This window comes from Temnothorax americanus, unplaced genomic scaffold (assembly GCF_048541705.1).
Source record: "Temnothorax americanus isolate GAGA-0224 unplaced genomic scaffold, ASM4854170v1 Scaffold83, whole genome shotgun sequence".
Taxonomy (NCBI): domain Eukaryota; kingdom Metazoa; phylum Arthropoda; class Insecta; order Hymenoptera; family Formicidae; genus Temnothorax; species Temnothorax americanus.
In genome coordinates this window covers 400,653-422,903 of record NW_027509806.1, presented here as the reverse complement: position 1 = coordinate 422,903, position 22,251 = coordinate 400,653, and the positions used below count along the sequence as shown (strand labels likewise).

The 22,251-nt window shown below is 36.1% G+C and overlaps 1 protein-coding gene across 2 annotated transcripts in view; it reads left to right on the top strand.

The window, feature by feature from the left end:
• The window catches only part of LOC143907559 (phosphoenolpyruvate carboxykinase [GTP]), a 28,757-nt gene that overhangs the window by 4,561 nt on the left and 1,945 nt on the right, over positions 1-22,251 (top strand). The window contains exons 3-6 of one of the 2 annotated variants that reach the window (XM_077424398.1): positions 1,559-1,819; positions 3,516-3,700; positions 4,878-5,272; positions 12,655-13,002. In XM_077424398.1, the coding sequence (XP_077280524.1) occupies positions 1,559-1,819; positions 3,516-3,700; positions 4,878-5,272; positions 12,655-13,002 (1,189 nt within the window). The remainder of the gene's footprint in view (positions 1-1,558; positions 1,820-3,515; positions 3,701-4,877; positions 5,273-12,654; positions 13,003-22,251) is intronic. The other variant, XM_077424400.1, reaches the window with a different exon arrangement.

Below are 22,251 nucleotides of genomic sequence, written 5' to 3'. Positions count from 1 at the left end.
ATGTCAAGGAAACTATAAAGTCGGTACAGCCACATATTTGTGCTCTATCGATCTAGCGCGTCTCACTACCCACACAGCAAAATACATCTGAGATATAGCCAGATATTTTTATGCCTATAATTTTAATAAGTCAAATCTGAGATATCTTATTTTCAGATATTTACAGAATATCTACAGGACATCATTACTCGATCGATATCACATTATATATTTGAAAAAGACATCTCTGCAACATTTGCATTCGAATACATGGCCGATTCATAATTATAGCTCTTATATTTTATAAAAATCAACTCAAGTTTATTCGTAGCCAATAAAACAATTTTAGAAAACTTGGACGCCGTACCGATCCGTCTCTGCGAAAGTCACACGCCGCGAGGGAACTTAGAAAATTTTCACTCGGACGGGGCCGAAGATAACGACCGCGGCGCGAAAGCAACTCGCCGCGAGGGGACTTAAAAAACTTTTGCTGAGGCTGCGCCGGAGGTAACGACCGCGGCGCGAAATATGCCGCAAGAGGACTTAGAAAATTTTGCTCGGGCGAGCGCTAGTAACATATGTGCTGCCGCGACGCGGCTACATGCGCCAGTACCTTCTCGTAAGCAAAAATCCTTACGCACTAGGATAAAAGGCGAGCCTGTGAGATACTTGGCTCTAATATTTTTCGTGATACCTCCGAAATATCATACAGTACAGAGATGGCAAAATGCAAAATATTGGAATAGTATCGAAACATAATTTTAAATTTATTGCGAATTTTTATGAAAAGAACTTCTTTTATATTTGAAGGACTCATTGTCAGAATAATTGATGACATAAATACGGAAAAAGAATTGATTTTATAAGTCAAGAATTTAAAAAAAAATTCTTCTTTTCTTCTTGCTATTTGGGTTGTATGTGACATATCTGCTTTTAAATGAGAGGCATAGATATCCGACTTATATATGCAGAATCAGATATTATATCTGAAATAAATTATCATGGTTTTTTATAATCTTGGAGATGTCTCTAAGATATTCTCATGATATCTTGCGCAATCAGATATTCCGTCATTCAGATATCTTCTAGATATCTTGGTGATATATTTTGCTGTGTGGGTAAAGGTGCTTTTATAAATTCGACAATAACACAAATACATTCTTGAAACCTTACACTATATATTTATGCAAGAAAAAATCGATTTTTTCTGGTTACACTAGAATCCCCCCTTAAGTTTACGATCCCCCGTTGATTTTATGATTATAGAATTTAAAATTGAATGAGTGATCGCCCACATACGCATATTTATATGTTCGTATATCATAAAACATTTAATGTTTTACAATTTAAAAAGCTGTTCAATAATAATTATTATTTACGACAATATCGTTCAGTCACATTTCCGTTAAAAAATTAATTATAAATTAATTTTTAAGCAATTATTAAATAATTTGTCTCTCGATGAAAAAATATAATAAATAAATAACATTTGCTACATTTGCAGTCAAAATTATGAGATATTTTTTTAATAATATCTTCTTTGTTTAACATGTTTTAACAAAATATTATGCTTTTTCAGAAATCCGAAATTTATTGTGACTCATGCAGCAAAAAACCCATCAACTAAAAATGGACTTGATTATATCGGTAAAATACCGCTATTAAATGCATGTACGGTAGAGATCTCGTCCAAACTTCGCTACTATATTGAAGAATGCGCTTCACTGTGCAGTCCTAAAGACATTTATATATGTAATGGTACTGATGTCGAGTACATGCAAATGCTAAAAATTCTCCGAAAAAGTGGAACTATCGAAAGCTTGCCCAAATACGAAAATTGGTAAGTCTTAACATGTCAGATATTTATCTCATTTTGCAAACACGAAGTTGCAGTATCATACACAATATATGCGTGCATATATCCATATATATAAAGGAAAATGTCCTGACTGACTGACTGACTCACTGACTCACTCACTCATCAACGCCCAGCTCAAACCCCTGAACCTAGAAACATGAAATTTGAAGAGTGTATTCCTCTCATGACGTAAGCACCCATTAAGAAGGGATTTTTAGAAATTTGACTCTTAACGGGGTGAAAAGGGTTAAAATCTATTTACACGGATTTGTTAATATCTCTTAGGCCCGATGAAATATCGGCATTACAAAATGTAAATATATATTTTAATTCATATTTATATCTCTTTGCAAGTTATGTCCGCGTAAAGAGAGAGAGAGAGAGAGAGAGAAAAAGAGAGAGAGAGAGAGAGAGAGAGAGAGAGAGAGAGAGAAAGAGAAAAGGACGATGCGAGAAATCTATTGGCGTTAAATATAAATATACGTACGCTATCATCTATTTGCGTGTCTTATTACATATGTCCTCCGGGGCGAAGCCCGGGTAACCAGCTATTAATATATATATATACATATATAATATTGTATTGTATATATATTTCGGTTGGTTTTTATGATAAAATTTAGAAATTAATAATCAAAACATAGATTTTTTTACAACAAGAAAAAAAATTAACACAATTTTTAGAATTAAGAAAATATTTATTTTCTTCTTTTTGAAATCAAAATACGTATTTAATAATTATTTAATTTCAAAAAAGATATTTTTGTGAAATGTTTTTGGCTAGAAGTCCGTATGCAACCCCCTTCCGATTTTGATCTACTTTGCAGGCTACATATTGCAGGCACGTAGTAAAATATTGCAGGTACGTACTAAAAGAAGTTGAAAGTGCCAAAACTTGCGAAATGACTATTTTCTTAAATATTAAAATTTTTGCCTGATAATCGTAAACAAAGCGTGCGGCACTCTACCTCAGGTTCATCCACGCACGCACTTTTGCACCCACACAACAATTGGTTTGAGTTAGGTTAGGTTAGGTTTTTGGAGGTAATTGAGTTAGTTTTTTGGAGATGGAGCCCCCCATCTGTAGGGAGGGCAGAACCTACTGCATTCACACACGCACTTTCCCAACTATACAACAATTGGTTTGGGTTATAGGTTAGTTTTTTGGTGGTGGAGCCCCCCGTAGAGAGGGGGGCAGAACCTACTGCATCCACAAACGCATTTTCTTACTCACACAACAATAATTGAATGGTGGACCTCGCTTCCTTTGCTTACAGGGCGAAATGAGGTCTATTATTGTTTAATTTTATATGGGTTTTCCACGCGAAAAGAGGATCAATATTGTGTATATGCAGTCGAAAAATCCAAAATCTAGCAAAATAATAAAAATTTGAATATTTAAGAAAATAGTCATTTTCGCAAGTTGGCACTGGGGCTTTCGACTTCTTTTAGTACGGACTACGTACCCGCAAAAGTAGATCAAACTCGGAAGGGGTTCATATACAGAACTCTTACCATGTTTTTATTTCTAATAAAGAGGAAATGGTCCAAAGTGTCCAGACTCTTATTACATACGTTTATATTATACATTTATATATTATATACGTTTATATTATCTTTTAAATATATTTTATGACTTTTATATATATATATATATATATATATATATATGTAATAGTTGGTTGGCAAAGACTAACCCTGCAGATGTGGCACGTGTCGAGAAATGTACGTTTATCAGTACAGACTTGAAAAGTGATGCTATTCCTATACCGCGTAAAGGTATAATTGGAGAACTCGGAAATTGGATCTCTCCTTATGATATGGAAAAAGCTATTTTAGAACGTTTTCCAAGTTGTATGAAAGGTTAGCAGAAATTTTGGATATTTATGATTTATTATCGATTACCAAATGTACCCCACACAGCAAAATATATCTGAGATATAACACATACCTACAATTTTAAATCAAATCTGAGATATCTTATTTTCAGATATTTACAGAATATCTGCAAGACATCATTACTCAATATCACATTATATCTTTGGAAAAAGACATCTCTACAACAATTGCATTCGAATATATGGCCAATTCACAGTTAGCTCTTATATTTTATAAAGATCAACTCAAGTTTACTCGTAGCCAATAAAACAATCCGAGAGAACTTGGACGCCGTACCGATTCGTCCCGACGAAAGTCACACGTACGCCGCGAGGAAACTTAGGAAATTTTCACTCGGGCAGCGCCGGAAGTAACGACCGCGGCGCGAAAGCAACATACCGCAAGGGGAAATAGAAAATTTTCGCTCGGGCGAGCGCTAGTAACATGCGCTGCCGCTATTACATGCGCCAGTACCTTCTTGTAAGCAAAAATCCTTACGCACTAAGATAAAAGGCGAGTCTATGAGATACTTATTGGCTCTAATATTTTTCGTGATATCCGAGATATCATACAGTACAGAGATGCAAAATGCAAAATATTGGAATAGTATCGAAGCATAATTTTGAATTTATTGCGAATTTTTATGAAAAGAACTTCTTTTATATCTGAAGAAAGACTCAGCTAGAATTAATAAAATATAAAAATGAATTTCTTTTAAACTCTCAAGAATCATTTTAGAACAGAGAATGAATACAGAAAAAGAATTAATTTCATAAATCGAGAATTTAAAAAGAATTCTTCTTTTCTTCTTGCTATTTGGGTTGTATATAACATATCTGCTTTTAAATGAGGCATAGATATCCGATATATATGATGCAGAATCAGATATCATGTCTGAGATAAAATTATCATGGCTTTTTATAATCTCGGAGATGTCTCTGAGATATTCTTATCATATCTACGTAATTAGATATTCCGTCATTCAGACATCTTCTAGATATCTTGGTGATATATTTTGCTGTGTGAGACGTATTATATTGTGTGAACTATACATATATATGAATAATGTATTGAAAATATAACATAAGTTTACTTATGTAAACAATTACAAATAAAAAATTATTTAATGTTATATAAATATAACATAAATTTTGTGTCATAGGACGCACTATGTATGTGATCCCCTTCAGTATGGGACCTGTAGGTTCTCCACTTTCTAAAATTGGTATAGAAATTACCGATTCGGCTTATGTAGTTTGTTCGATGAGAATAATGACTAGAATGGGAGAAAAGGTACTTGAGGCTCTGGGAAATGATAATTTTGTTAAATGTTTACACTCGGTGGGTGTACCGAAACATAATTCAAAAGTCAGTATAACTCACTCATGGCCATGCGATCCCGAAAGGACGATTATCCTTCACAAACCTGCCAAAAACGAGATTGTGTCTTATGGAAGTGGTTACGGCGGAAATTCTCTATTAGGAAAAAAGTGTTTTGCGCTTCGAATTGGTTCCACAATAGCCAGGAAAGAAGGATGGCTTGCTGAACATATGCTCGTATGTTTTCTATTTTTTTATATAGCCCCATCATAATTTATCCTTTTTTACCTTTATTAGATAAGAAAAATAGCTTTACTGTTATTAGTTATCTTTATTTCGTTTGCTATACAACGGTGAAAAAAATTTGATTTATACATGAAATATGTCCATGTATGTTTTTTCTCTTATGTGATCTATTCTTTGTTCGTATATACAAGAAAAATAATAAAACGAAAAATTAAAAAGTAATTAAAAAGATATTCTTTGCATTGTTTTCTTACAAGAAAGTATAAAGGTTAAGGAAATGAGAAAAATTGCTCGTTTACTTATTGCAAAAGAAAGCAATGCAAAAGTTACTTTTTTTATTATTCTTTAGTCGGTAAATCTTCAGAAAACTCACCTATATGAAATAATGAATAAAAATATACAATTCTTACGTATTTTTATCCTCTGAACATGAATATGAAACTTAAAAATGGCGCTCGGTACAAGAAACATCAAAAATCGCAAAAAAAAAACATAAAAACGCAAAAAGTCATTGAAAATCAGCGAATATCAGCTTTGGCATTAGAGCTAAAGCACATATAACAGTCGTATTCGTGGACGTAAGTAACGCACAAGCTTTGGCGTATCCTGATTTGTCAGGTCGAGGACTACGACCGTCGTATATTGCTACGCTATGTTATGTGCTTTGGCTCTTAGTTGAATATTGATGCTAAATCAATATTCGTAATTATGCATAAAAACATCACACTCTCCAATAATCTTGACCTTGACATATGTTGCCTTGCAAAGTATTGGGCTTTCCACGCGTGGAAAGTTGTGTAAACTATGTGGCACCTCGTTTCGCGTGGAAATTATGTATGCGTGGAGACAGTAATTGGACACATGCTGTAATTTAATCTTCAAATTAAAAATTACCATACACACACGCGCGCGCGCGGAGAAGTGCAAGGGGGGCCTTGGGACCCCCCTCCCGCAACCCCTTCGTCCGCGCAAAGTACATGCTAAGTTGTAAAGCGAGGTCCACCCTGCCTATCGGCAGAGGGGGTGCGGGAGGGGGAGCCCAAGGCCCCCCTTGCACCCCTCCCGCACGTGTGTATGTATGCGTGTGTGTATAGTACTTTTTAATTTAAAGATTAAATTACAGCATGTATCCAATATCTAGACACTTTAAAGAATGCTATATTACCGCATGTGGCTACAACATACATGTATGTATAGATCCATCACGTCAAGTGAATGTGTAGTCGTCAACTTTAATTGTTAATATCTCGCTTCGCGGGGCAGAGTGACACTTTCTTCTGCCAGATTCGGTCATTTTGTACAAAAACGCGTCGATTAAGCCTAAGTTTTACGAAATCGGTGAGAAGTGGGCTCTCCTTCACTATTACCCCTTTATGATGGTTTCTCTTCAACTTACAAGTTCGATCGCCATTTTTAAGTTTCATATTTATGTTCAAAGGACAAAAATACATAGGAATTGGGTATTTGTATTCATACTAGACATCGCAGACGCGCGCGCTATTTAACACAAATACACAACTGTCAAAATTATGCATGACAGCCGCTCACGAAGTTAGCGTAGCGAGAGAACCAATTAGTATCGCGGAAAAAAGTCAACAATAAACTTCCAGATTTTCGAGAAGACTTCAAGAGATGCGAGTATCGATTTAACATGCCTTTTATATATATATATATATATATATATATATATATAGGTGTTTGATATAAAAGTAACCACCCGAATAGGGGGGGTAGATTGGGTCAAACTGAAAAGAAAAGTCTCGTACCATTTTGCAAAATTCGCAATAGTTAACGAGTTATTAAATAAAACGTCTAAGCGAATGCGCGCACAAGGAGCGATAGAGGCGGGCCTCGGCGGCTGGCTGGGCTGGCACGGTGCCCGGCGCGCGGCGAGCGGTGGGGGTCGAGAGACGAGCGGCGAGCGGGGCGCGGCGCGGCGCGGCGAACGTCGAGCGACAGATGTTATACACTACGACGAAAAAGTATTAGAGCCAGCCCATACTAAACTTACGATAATTCCTTCGCGTAAACGGGATTTTCCTTCGCGTAAACGGGATTTTGTAGTAACTTACAATAATTTACCCCGCGTAAACGAGTGAATTATCGTAAGTTACTACAGAACGCGCTCGCGTAAACGTAGTAACAGTAGGTAGCACACGTATTGGCTATTGCATAGGCATTGCCGTAACGTCTTACGCCTTAGATAATATTAATTAGATTAGCTTGAATGTGTAATAAAAACATTTAATTTTAGTAAATTTAATTATTTTGCATGTCAAAGTTTACGAGGTTTACCACAAGCCTTACTTTAACTTTTGTTTATGTTATAATAACTTTAATGGTGCGTGTCCACCTGCGGGTAAAACTCTCGAGAGTAGCTCTCGAGATTGATTCTCGCAAATGGACATATTCCTAAAGAGTACCTATAACGGAGAATGAATCGCAGCTCTCGGCGAGCGAACTTTTCAAGACCTACTCGCAAATCGACACGACGTTATTTTACTCTCGGAGATCAGCTCGCCAAGCTCGAACGCTGTTCGTATTTTGAGAGCTACATGATGACACAAAGGAACTTATTGAATAATGCGGAAATCATGAACCATTGTAGAATACTACTGTGACAGAAATAAAAGTTTTTTTAATTTTTATGTTTTGCGAATAAAGTGCAAAAAATTCATAATTTAAAGAATTAGATAAGAATATTTTCAATACATTCTCTGCTTATTACATGGTCAATAATTAGTAACACTTTAGTTTTACATACTTTGCACGTTTTAATTACAGCGTTGAAATTAAATACATTTTTACATCGCAAATTAAGTACATTAAAAAAAAAAATTATTATATATTTACATGTAAAAATCTAACATCAAGGTATTTCGCAAATTGAAAACTAAATAATAATATCGCACTATTCACAACTTGTAAGTCTGCAGAAACTTTTTATTGTTAGGAGTCTTCAATCTCAAGCTCTCTAATTAAAGCAGATCCAGCACCGAATGTACACCTGCGATCAATCCATTGCTTGACCCAGAAGGTCTTTTTGTTGTTTCAACGGCACTATAGCTCAAGTTCAAGCCATAGCCTCCTGAAGTTCGGCCTGTATAAAATCCGAGGCCTCCCTTCTGCTTTCTTAGAGATACACTCTCGGCGGGTTGCCATTAACCCTTCCGAGAGGTGTCGATCAAATAAAAACCGCGGACAATTTTCTGTCGGATTTGAACTCGGATCTTCAGCTCGTTAGAGCAGCGTATATATCTTTCTGCGCCATGATCGCCTTTTTCCTTTTTAAAATAATGCTAGTCACTATAGCAGCCGCAAGTTTTTTCGTTTACGCGACATTATGATGTCACCACTCTCAGACATCAACTAAAAAAATACGTAAGTGGATACGGTTTTGAGAGAACTCTCCGAAAAAATACTCTTCGGATTCTCGCGAGATGCTCGCGAGAATACAATGTCAGAAAAATTACTTTCAAATGGACAGTGTCAGAATAACTCTCGAGAGATATTCTCGAGAGTTTTAAGGCGCGTGTCCACCTGCGAGTAAAACTCTCCAAAGTAGCTCTCGAGTTATTCTGACACTGTCCATTTGAGAGTAATTTTTCTAACATTGTACTCTTGCGAGCATCTCGTAAGAATCCAGAGAGTATTCTTTCGGACAGTTCTCTCAAAACTGTGTCCACTTACGTACTTTTTTAGTCGATCTCTGAGAGTGGTGACATTATAATGTCTCGTAAACGAAAAGACTTGCGGCTACTATAGTGGCTAGCATTATTTTAAAAAGAAAAAGGGTGTTAAATAACAACAAAAAGACCTTCTGGGTCAAGCAATGGATTGATCGCAGGTGTCGGATCTGCTCTAAATTAGAGAGCTTAAGATTGAAGATTCCCAACAATTAAAAGTTTCTACAGACTTACAAATTGTGAAGTGGAATACATAGTGCGATATTATTATTTAGTTTTCTGTTTGCGAAATATCTTGATGTTAGATTTTTACATGTAAATATTAAATAATTTTTTTTTTAATGTACTTAATTTGCGATGTAAAAATGTATTTAATTTCAACGCTGTAATTAAAACGTGCAAAATATGTAAAACTAAAGTGTTACTAATTATTGACCATGTAATAAGCAGAGAATGTATTAAAAATATTCTTATCTAATTCTTTAAATTATGAATTTTTCGCACTTTATTCGCAAAACATAAAAATTAAAAAAACTTTTATTTCTGTCACAGTAGTATTCTACAATGGTTCATGATTTCCGCATTATTCAATAAGTTCCTTTGTGTCATCATGTAGCTCTCAAAATACGAACAGCGTTCGAGCTTGGCGAGCTGATCTCCGAGAGTAAAATAACGTCGTGTCGATTTGCGAGTAGGTCTTGAAAAGTTCGCTCGCCGAGAGCTGCGATTCATTCTCCGTTATAGGTACTCTTTAGGAATATGTCCATTTGCGAGAATCAATCTCGAGAGCTACTCTCGAGAGTTTTACTCGCAGGTGGACACGCACCATTAAAGTTATTATAACATAAACAAAAGTTAAAGTAAGACTTGTGGTAAACCTCGTAAACTTTGACATGCAAAATAATTAAATTTACTAAAATTAAATGTTTTTATTACACATAATTCAAGCTAAACTAATTAATATTATCTAAGGCGTAAGACGTTACGGCAATGCCTATGCAATAGCCAATACGTGTGCTACCGCTGTTACTACGTTTACGCGAGCGCGTTACTTCTGTAGTAACTTACGATAATTCACTCGTTTACGCGGAGTAAATTATTGTAAGTTACTACAAAATCCCGTTTACGCGAAAGAAAATCCCGTTTACGCGAAGGAATTATCGTAAGTTTAGTATGGGCTGGCTCTAATACTTTTTCGTCGCAGTGTATAACATCTGTCGCTCGACGTTCGCCGCGCCGCGCCGCGCCCCGCTCGCCGCTCGTCTTCGACCCCCACCGCTCGCCGCGCGCTGGGCACCGTGCCAGCCCAACCAGCCGCCGAGGCCCGCCTCTATCGCTCCTTGTGCGCGCATTCGCTCAGACGTTTTATTTAATAACTCGTTAACTATTGCGAATTTTGCAAAATGGTACGAGACTTTTCTTTTCAGTTTGACCCAATCTACCCCAGTCATTCGGCTGGATACTTTTATTTCTGACACCCTGTATAAGAATATAGGACTAGGAATTTTATATAGGTAGGTTTTCCGAAGATTTACCCTTTATTCTTATTATCATTCTTGTACACAGAAAAAAATTAGTTTTTAATCAAGACCTGCAATTAATACAGTTATTGTTTTGTATATAAGAATATATATATTTTTTCAAAAAATTTTATATTTTTGTATTTCAAGAATATTATAATTTAATTTGAATATTATAATTGTCACATAAAAAGTACAAATGATTATTTTGATGATAATGATATATTCTTCTTTTTCCGATTTTTTCTTCTTTATTGTAACATAATAAAATTGAATTAACATTATTTGTATTCACGTAGAGAATATTGAGTTTTAAGGACGTTCTCCGGCTCCAGTCGTGCTCAACTTGTATTCGTATATACTTAAAAAGATGTTTATACACAAAATATTACATATAATAACATCTAAAAAATAAAAAGTTAACTTTACGCGTGAGAACTTATGCGGCGTTTCCAAGTAACTGACGCCTCTTCTCTTCTGTCATTCTGAACCGAGCGAAAAATTCATCAAATCGCGCACTTTACACAAGTATTTCTCAAAAACGAGTACCGCAAGGGTATTGACACTTAATTGCATATTATTTCTATTTTTATGAAGCATCATATACTAATTTTTCAAAAACATTAAGAGAAAACTTCTTTCACAATTTATTATAATGTCTCTTTTACAATAGCTCGGAATTCATGTTAAAAGTTGAAACTTTGAAACTCAGTATCTCGATTTTTAATACCGCAAGAGGTATTGAAAATACTATCGCATTCTAAAGCACACCTAAATTTAACGTATATTCACAGTTTCAAAAAAATCTAGAGAAAATCGATTTTCCGGAGAACAATCTTAAAATAAGATTAAACTGTCGATGATAAACATTAATTTATCGTTATAATATGAATATTCTTGATTTAAAGTACTTTTATTTTCTATCCAATATTTTTTGTTTTTTATATATATTAATAAAAATTATTTTTGAATAATATCTAAGAATATATTTTTCTTTATTGAAATATACAGAATGTCCGGTAATAACCACTGAACCTCTTGTATGCAAGTAGAGTGAATTAAACCGAGTAGAAAAGTCTTCTACCATTTTACGAAATTCGCAATACTTATTAAGAAATCAATAATTGAAAAAGATCGGCCAATCTACTCTATTAGTAGAAGCGAGAAGAGATCCCCATTCCCAAATATAAGAAGACTTTTCTACTCAGTTTAACTCACTCTACTTGCATACAAAAGGTTTGGCGATTATTGCCGGACACCCTGTATATAATGCTTTGATGCAAGTAATTTATCATTGTTTAATGTGTGCTGTATAATCTCATTTTAAGATTTACGTCAAGATTTATGTCAAAAATATCAACAATATTCTCTAAATAAGAATGTTCTTTTTTCTGTATGTACATAGAGATTATACAAAAGAAAGAAAACATGTGTATATGGACATATTTAATTTATATAATTATATGTATATATGTATATAAAAAATTTTTTGGAGTAATGTATATTGCTGGCATCATATCTATTAAGTAATCTTTTGCAGTAACTGTATTGGATAATAACATTAAAAGCAAAAAATCATGTAAATTTTTTTATAAACTATGCGTTAAGATAAACTAAGTTTTATTGCATATTATAACTCGAATTATTATAATTGGATAGATAAATTTATAAAATGTACCAAAAAAATACTTTCTTTTAATTTATATATAGATTATATAAATAGCTATAAATTTTGACCAATTGTTACAAAGTCCATTTACTGGAATTATATGTGTATTTATTTATTAAGGGGTTATCCCACCCAGACGTGTTAAAAAATAAGGCTTATTTTTTGAATTTTTTTCTCCGCTACACTAATGAAGCAATAAAAAAAATAAGCCTTATTTTTTAACACGTCTGGGTGAGATAACCCCTTAAAGAAGACCAAAAAGAAATTTCTCAGCATATTTTACCGTTTTATATTATCGAACATGAGTATGTCAACTATTTTTTTAGACGTATAGTGCAAGAAATCAATTCATATGATTTCTTGCATCTGCTTACATAATCCAACGTGGCTACTAAGATTTTTGCATTAAAAATTATACTTCTATATTACAAACGTATGTCGGAACATGCGACTTTAAAGTAAAAATAACATTAAGGTGAAATTTGTATGCCATTTCAGATATTGGGTGTCACAAATCCTAAAGGCAAAAAACGATATATCGCTGCCGCTTTCCCGAGCGCCTGCGGTAAAACGAATTTGGCTATGATGCAACCTACCTTACCAGGTTACAAAATTGAATGTGTAGGAGATGATATTGCATGGATGAGATTTGATAATAAAGGAAATTTACGTGCCATTAATCCGGAGAATGGATTTTTCGGAGTTGCTCCCGGTACGAGTTCGGCCACGAATCCTAATGCTATGAAAACTATCTTCAAAAATACCATCTTCACTAATGTAGCATCTACTAACGATGGAGGAGTATATTGGGAAGGGATGGAAAAAGAAGTTGTAGATAATATCAAGGTATAAAACGATTCCTGTCTGTCTCTGTCAAAAAATGTTAATTTATATAGTATTTATATAGTATATTTTTCGAAAATATTATATGAATATTTTATACATATTGCTTCCTCATAGACTCTAGGAAGCTTTGTTTTCATAAACTTCGTATATGGACCTTTGATCGCATATAAAGCTAGATCTAGTCAAGCAAATTTTAAAGTATTATGTATGGAATAGGGAAAAAAAAGACCGAAGAAAAAATTGTTTTTTTAGTTTTTTATGCCAATGTGTTCTTTATGTTCGAAAACGTTGCAAAATCGTAATTTTTAAAAATGTCCATATGTATGTATGTGTGTGCCAAATTTAACGAAATTTCTATAACTCAAGAACTGATTAACCAAATTTTAAAAAATTATATATGAAATAGGGGTAGAAAAAACTGAAGAATATAGTAGAATTAATAAAAATTGCTAATAATAAAGAAGTTACCGATTTTTGTTTAAAAAAATCTACGTGATTGCTCTAATTTCCGCAAATTTTGAGATATCGAGCTTAATTTTTTTTTTATAGATAAAGTATTATTAAAGGTAGGTTAATGTTGAATTTAGTAAGGATCGGTGAAGGGATTACCGATTTCTGCTTAAAAAGTTACATGTATAAGTTGTATATATAATTTTATATAGAGTATCATTAAAAGAAGGTTGGTATTTTGAATTTGGCGATAATCGATAAAAGGGTTCTTTCTTTACATGTATGTATGTATGAGTTTATTGTATATCCCCGCAGGGTTTACAAGGCGTTTTTGTGAGGAACGATCCCAAACCTCTTACAAATACGAATCCCCTTATACCCAACCTGGCCGCGTGCGACCCTTTACATCTTGGTACTCCCTACCCTTTCGGAGCCTGCTTCTCCTTTTCCTCCTCCTGGCCGTTTCTTCCGTTGGACTTCCGTTGGGACCCTCTTTCCGCTCCAACTCCTCAGGTCACCGCCTCCTCACCGCTCCCGCCTCTGTAACACAGGGGTAACCTCCTCTCTTTCCCCTTTGCCTCCCTCTCTTCTCCCCCCTTCTTTGACCCCCGGCCCCTCTACCCTTACTTCTCCTCCCGTTTTCCTTCATCCTCGTTCCACACAATCTCCTTTCCTTCCACCCAAATTCTATTGACTCTCTGTTTCCGCCCTCCGTCCGCTCTTCTGCCTTCTTTCACCCTCTTTCTACAATTAATTATCGGTACTCTAGGTCCTCGCTGTAACTCATATGGTCAGGTCCTCGTCCACCTCTATCCCCCCCTCTGCCTAAATACCCCACACCCTCCTAACAGCTCCGCTCCCTCCTTCTCCTCCTCCCACTCCACTATCAGTACCTCTCTCCCTCCCTCCCCACTTCTTTCCCAGACCCTTCTAACCCCCCTGCGTGTCCGTGTGTGCGCGCGCCTCTTATCTCACTCCTCCTTCTCCCTCACTTACTCGTTCACTTTTCACCTGCTCGCTCCTTCTTTTCCTTTCTCCCGCTTTTCTTTACCCTCTTTATTGCTCCACTGCTTTCCTGCTTGTCTCGCAGCCTTTTCACACTTTCTCCTCTCTCTACTGTCACCACGTGCCTCGCCGCGCGCTTGCTACGCTCCGTCGATCTCTCTCGATCTCTCGATCTCCAACCTCGACCCTTTATCGTTGGCGCGCTGACGCGCGTTGCGCGTTTGCCCATTTTCTCTCGCGCTATCTCCTTCTTCACCGGTATCCCCTCTCTCTTCCTTACCGGCCCGCTCCGCACGCTAATCCCGAGCTAAAGTAACTTAGCCGGTCAACTTCGACTTTATTAATTTTTATATTTTTTTATCGTTTGTTGGTCGTTTGTTGGTGATTGTTGGCCTAATTACAACGTTTGTTGGTTCTTAATTTTTTTTTTAATTTAAAAAAAAAAATTAGCATTAAGTTAGCCGGAAAAATTTTATTTTTAATTTCAAAAAAGCCTAATCGATGCGTAATTGTTTGCTGATGATTGTTGGTCTAATTTTAGCGTTTGTTGGTTTATTATTAGTCTTAAAAACGAAAAAAAAAACGAAAAATTATCTTACATATTAAAGTAATCGAAGATTGGTTTATTTGCCTACGACTTAAGCTTTATTTCTATCAATTTAAGGCTAACATCTATGTAAATCGAAACTATTTGTAAACTGCGAATTTAATTCTATTCTCTAACTCTTACTCTGTATATGTATTATATTGCTTATAGATTCGGTTTCACTATATATAAACATACTGTTTGCTAATGCATAGCACTTCAATGTAACGTAAAGCTCCAGTTCGAGTTCCTAGTATGTAAATTATATTTTAAGGAACTTGTGCAGATAATTTGTAAGAATAGTTCTTGCTAAGAAGTGGAATATAGACCTGAGATACATATAGTACTTATTTATTGTAAAACACATGAACATTAGGATCTTTATGAAAATTGTATGAAATAATAAGGTTCTTAAAAAAAATGACGTTTTGTTACTTCAAACAAATCTATAATTTTTACAGTAAAACACTTTTCACAAGTGAGAAACGGAAGCATACATTGGAGAAGTAGGTTTTTTTTTCAAGAGAATTTTACTAGGAAACGTATATTCACGTATGAATACGAGAATTCTCTTCAATTTTATGTAAATTCAATCAGGGTGAAGCTTATATTCTTATAAAATAATATATATTCTTAATGATCACATAAATAATATTTATTTATAAAAATACAACTTATTTAAATTTCAGTTCTTTAAACGCAAACACATAATGCGCATATCATGAAACACTGTATCATGTTTTTAAGTGATCACATTTAGGTATGATATACTTAATTCTATCATTTTTTTTAGCACATATGGTAAGTTTGACATTTATTTTATACGTACTTTAACAATTAGGCGTCTTGAATGAAGAGTTCATGGGAAGAAAATGATAAATTCATAATTAATCCATTTTAAGCACAATTTTATGTTTAAAGTAGAACTTATAAACTTATATTTCTTCAATTTCGCGATTTTCTGCCGATGTTAAGGCCCGTATTCATATGGCAGTTTTATAGATGTTAGCCTTAAATTGATAGAAATAAAGCTTAAGTCGTAAGCAAATAAACCAATCTTCGATTACTTTAATATGTGAGATAATTTTTCGTTTTTTTTTGTTTTTAAGACTAATAATAAACCAACAAACGCTAAAATTAGACCAACAATCATCAGCAAACGATTACGCATCGATTAGGTTTTTTTGAAATTAAAAATAAAATTTTTCCGGCTAACTTAATGCTAATTTTTTTTTTTTAATTAAAAAAAAATTAAGAACCAACAAACGTTGTAATTAGGCCAACAATCACCAACAAACGACCAACAAACGATAAAAAAATATAAAAATTAATAAAGTCGAAGTTGACCGGCTAAGTTACCGGAGCTCTAATCCCGCCGCCAGCACGGTCGTATACACAGGTCTGGCAACTCCGGTGGTGGGGGGTGACTCACTTATTGAAGCTAGTCGGGCTACTAGATCGCAACGACAGCGGCGGCCAGACAATGAATTACAAAACGCGCCAAATTTAAGTACGGTTATAACGAGACAAATAAAGAACGCGATGCTGACTAGCGGGCAATAAATTCGTTGTACATGCAGGCGAGCACGATAAATATGACCGAGTCTTATTATACCGTGATTTTAAGTAACGTTTAGTCGAGTGTCTTTAGCTATGGCATGAGACATTTTGATGATATTGATGTTCGATTCTGGATGAATCATTCACCAATGAATCATTCACCAATGAATCATTGATACAATTTTAACATTATTTACTCATGAATAATGTTTAAATTGTATCAGAAATGTGTATAAAAAAAACACACATTTCAGGTTTACATGGTAAAAAAAAGTACAATATAACATTATTATATATAGAGCAGTTTATTCATTCGTCAATTTTGACAGCTTTTTTTACAACAAATATTTTGCTTAATTTTAAGTTTTGTTGATGAGCGTGTGTTGCCTCATCCTTAATCGAATGTAATAAATCAATGCGAAAGATAGTATGTCAGAAGCGTGATCTTTGCACGAAAACGTAAAATCATACGTTGTAGTAACGTCATCAAATGTTAACTTAAAAACATCCACATGATATGCATATTTTGCGAAGCATGCTTCTACGTGACGGATAAGATTAAAAAATCTAGGATTGGCGTGAATCAAGCCACCACAAGTTTTTATATCAATCAGTTTCGTTGACGCGTTCGGTACTGAAGTTCGACTGCAGGAATTAATTTTCACAGCTTTTATACAGGTGTCACACGAGTTATAAATTTTTAGAACCTGCTTGCACAAATATCTTACGCCTTTCATTGTTATATTTTTTCCGCATTGCCATCACTTTATGTTTCTCGACTGGGTTTGAAGTGCTCCGAATGCGAAGCAGCGTTTTGCGCTTATTAAACCTCACTTCCTTTTGTAACTGCAGTTTTCTTAGATAACTGCAATTATGACACTTCTTCTTTTTTGTAATTAGAGAACATTTTAGAGCAAGGCGAAGGAAAGGTCGGTGATGATGCAAATGCCGAGGGAGATGGCTAGCCACAGCAGCAATAGCGTTGTTATAGGTTACGTCGTCATTTTGACGGTTATTACTGTGAAGGACGGCGTTCCGGGCCCAATTCAGCGTAGGAAAGAGATAATGCTGGCAAAGGTGGTGAGCAAGTAGTTGAGAAACTGTTGGATAAACGACGTAGGCACTCATCAGATTAGATTTTTCAAAATTAATAGTTCAGCGGCTATACACGTAACACGACCGTACATTGAACCACTGAACATATGATATAACGGCGGCCGAGGTCAAGGTACGACCGTGATGGCGGCTGTATACTAGATAGTAGCGACACGTGGTGGCGATATCATAAATTAAAAAACCTGCTTCAATAAGTGTGCTACCCCCACCACTAAAATTCGGCCCGAGTTGCCAGACCTGTGTATACGACCGTGGCCGCCAGTCCTGCCGCCCTGCAGTGGTGCCAACCTACCTTTTTGAGGCAGCCGGCATCCCGCTCCGGGCCGGACCGCCAGTGATGTCCGCTTCCACCGTTCTCCTCGCCAGCCACCAACGTGCCACGCGTCACCACTCCGACCGGTTAGACCCTGCTCCTTGCCACCACTCCCTCTCTCAATTCTTTCTCCTCTTCGGTCTCTGCCCCCTTCTCTTCCTGCTCCTCTCGCCGCGTCATCCTAACCTTACTTTCAACTCTCCTCTTCTCCCTCGATTTCTGGCCGCTTCACCTCGATTCTATCCTCACCTCTAATTTCACCGCTTCCTCTCCACCTCCTTCACACTCTCCTTCAATCCTGCACCTCCACTCTTTCACACAACTTTGTTTTCGACTCTATTTCTCCTCTCCGAACTTTCCACCTGCTCCCCCGCCGAGAGCTAACAGGGGAATTGAGTTCTTCCTTTATAACATTTTAAATTTTTTGAGAATCGGTGAAGGGGTTACCGATTTTTGCTTAAAAAATGGACAAGTTATACATGTAATCTTATATATAGAGTATTATTAAAGAAAATTTGTTCTGAATTTGGCGAGGATCGGTGAAGGAGTTACCGATTTCTGTTCAAAAAGTTACATGTATAAGTTATACATGTAATTTTATATAGAGTATTATTAAAAAAAAGTTGGTATTGAATTTGGCGGTAATCGGTAAAAGGCCCCGAGTAGAAATTGAAAATAGTGGCTAGCTAGTCACGAGCTAATAAAGTTGTGTTATACATCACCACTGTCTAGTTTTTCTAGCTAGTAATGAGCCAGTAATGTAACGCTCACTTCTTCTAGTGACTTTATAAAAAATACTATCCAGTACTTATCTAGCAGAAACTAACTGCAACTAAATATAAAAACTAACAAAAAATTATTTAATTTTGTATTATAATTTTTTTTTATCAAGAGTACATTCTAAACTTAGGACAAATTTTTATTAAAAAATTTTTATTATTTTTTTACTATATTGTTTTATTATTTTGCTGGCTATCTCACAACTGGTTTTGAACCCGGAATCTCAGAATGATCAGACTCGTACCCACTCGTACCCTAGCTGCTACGCTATTTTGATTTATTAACGCATACATATATTTTATTGTCTTTTATATGTTATATATATGTTATAACTGACGCAATTATATTATTTTTTTATAAATGCAATTAAATTTTATAAAACATTAAATAATTAGCATAATAAAATTTACTTTATTTGCTTTATTAGATTTGCACAACAATGCAGTGTCATATCTAATATATGATGACTAGACAATAACTAGATCACAAATAACTGATTATAATTTATATCTAGTAACAAGCTCTTTCTGACTTAAAAATTTTATCTAACCTAATCTAACCTATACTAGTTAGTCACTATATAGTGACTAGGTAGTATAGGTGAGAGGGGGAAGCCTTTTGGAGCGTGCGGATGGTCGGAAATTAAGTGGAGAGGAAAAGAAGTTTTTGGAATGGTGTGAGGCAAGGAGAATGGAGCAGTGCGTTGGAACCGAGGGAGGAGGACCAGAGGAAGCAGAGTAAATGGAGGAGGCTCCGAGAGGGAAGTGGATGGAGAAAGATCCTGGAATTTCGGAGAGAAACATTGAAGGTTAGGAAACGGAGGAAGAAGGAAGAGGCGGAAGAGACGTCAGAGGTGAGGCACAGAGGAAGAGGAAGATAACGTTGCCGTGGCGTGCGGCACGGGCAGTCGGAAAGACAGCGTGGAAGAGGCAAAGCGATGGTGGGGCCCCGGCTGTGGCTGAGACGGCGCGGGGTGCCAGCCCCTCCAAAAGAGTGGGTTGGCATCACTGCGGGGCGTCGAGGCGCAGCATGGGGCTCGCGGTGCCTGCGCGCGCAGCGACGATTGAGAGATCGACTGTCGCGGCGGCGAACGGGGGACTGCTAGGGAGGTCGATAAGGCGGGTGCGCAATCGATGGGAATGATGAGTTGATCGAAGAAGAGGAAAGCCCGGCGATAGCACGTGGAACGAAACTAAGGTGGAAGACGAAGATGGAGAGAAGGTGAAAACAGCGAGCAAAAGGAAAAGAGACACAAAGAAGTAGAAGAAAGGAAGGAAAGAATTAAGCAAGCAAAAGAAATTGCAGCGACAAATTTCTACTAAAGTTTCTACAAAAAGAGAAACAGGCTAGACAAGCTGAGAAAGTAGGCAAAGAAGATAAGGAAAGCGTGAGCAAAAGGAGAGGGAAGAGAAAAAGAAGGTAATAAAAACATAGAAGAACGTGAAATAAAGAGGATTATTGTAACTTAGCGAGCATTGACGAAATAATTGCGGTATTGTAAGAACGAGCCGATTAAATAGTACTAGCGGAACAAGCGTGTAACTTTGTAATATAGCAAAAAAGAAAGGTCACAGAAAATAGTGAAGTAAAGGAGGAATCATAAGAAACTTCGGTATGATAAAGTCTTGTAATTAGTACGCGTATGAAAATGATATTGTTTTTAGTTGAGAGGTCTCACAAAATGTTAAAGAAAGGACAAGGTGCAAAGAAAGGATTACATAGGATCATATAGTTAACGTTACGTTGTTTGCATAGCACGTTGCGTTGCGGGTGTGGACACACGCACACACACACACACACAATGGGGTCTCGGTTTTTTCGCATGGAATGCATGGTTAATAAGTAACTATTTTTGGCAGCGTAGCTATGAAGGGGGGAGTGAGAGAGAGAGAGAGAAAGAGGGAGTGTTTGGTGTGCGTGTGGGCAGGCATGCGTGAAAGAGCGTGAGAGAGAGAGAGAGAGAGAGAGAGAGAGAGAGAGAGAGAGAGAGAGAGAGAGAGACAAAAGCTAAGCAAAAATGGAAGTTTATAAAAACGAATAGATTAAATGGTACTAGCGGAACAGGCGTGTAACATTGTATTATAGCGGAAAAGAAAGGTCACAGGAAATAGTAAAATATAGAAGAAATTGTAAGAGACTTCGGTATGATGAAATCTTGTAATTAGTACGCGTACAAAGAAATAATATCGGTTGTAGTCGAGGTCTCACAAAAAATGTTAAAGAAAGAATAAGGTGCAAAGGAAGGGTTACACAGGATCATATGGTTAACGTTACGTTGTTTATATAGCACATTGCATTGCGGATGTGAACACACACACACTCACACACACATAGTTATGAAGGAGGCAGTGAGAGAGGGAGAGAGAGGGAGTGTGTTGGTGTGTGTGTGGGCAGGTGTGCGTGAGTGAGCATGAGTGAGAGAGAGAGGCAAAAGCTAAGCAGAAATGGAAGTTACGGTAATGTTACATAGAAGTGGAAAACTCTTAAAATGAATGGAATAAAACATCGATAGGAGCAGAGAGGTAGATACGGAGGGGAGAAGGAAAGAAGTTGGTAGAGGATTTAAGGAGGAATTAAAAAATCAGGAGAGATAGAACAAGGAATCAGGGAGGAAATAAGAAGAGAAGGAAAGGAAGTCGCGGAAAAGAAGACCTTGGGAGCATTAAGAGAAAAGGAGGGTGGGTACTAGCTGGCATGTGAGGCCGCCCAATGGCCAGGATTTGAAGGGGAAACAGTGTAAAGGGTTGGGTACGTCCCTGTAAAACGCCATGTATCCCAAGAAGGGAATCATTATCTTTAATAAAAAAAAAGGTAGTATAGGTTAGATATTGTAGCCTGAACTCCCAAAGTCAACATCGATTTGACATTGCGTCGATTGTAAAACCCCACTTGGGCTACTAAGCTCTATCTCAATTCATAAAAAGATTAAATTTAAAATTAAAAAGTGTGCAAATTAGAAACTTGCACATTGCTTCCTCATTATTACAGATCGCTACCATTGCTCCTAATTTATTTCGCTCATAAAACTTCCTCTATGAGGCAGCCAAAACAAATAAATACTAATAATTATGCATCGAATAAAATACATGCTTCCTCATAAAAGAGCTTTGTGAGCGAAATAAAATAGAAGCAATGGTAGCAATCTGTAATGATGAGGAAGCAATGTGCAAGTTTCTAATTTGCACACTTTTTTATATAATACTTATGGTAAGTAAAGAATAAATATTTGTAGCGATATTTTGTAAATATTTCTCAAATATTTGCTGGGAACGCTTGGAGCTTAATATAGTAGTGTGTATTACTAAATATTGTTGAGCGCAGCGAGTATTGTATGTACAGCAGAGCAAAAGTAAAAAAACACGTTTATTGCAGAAATATGTTTTGATAGTTTATTACAAACGTATACGCACAAGAGTCGAGAGAGCTACAATCTTGGAAT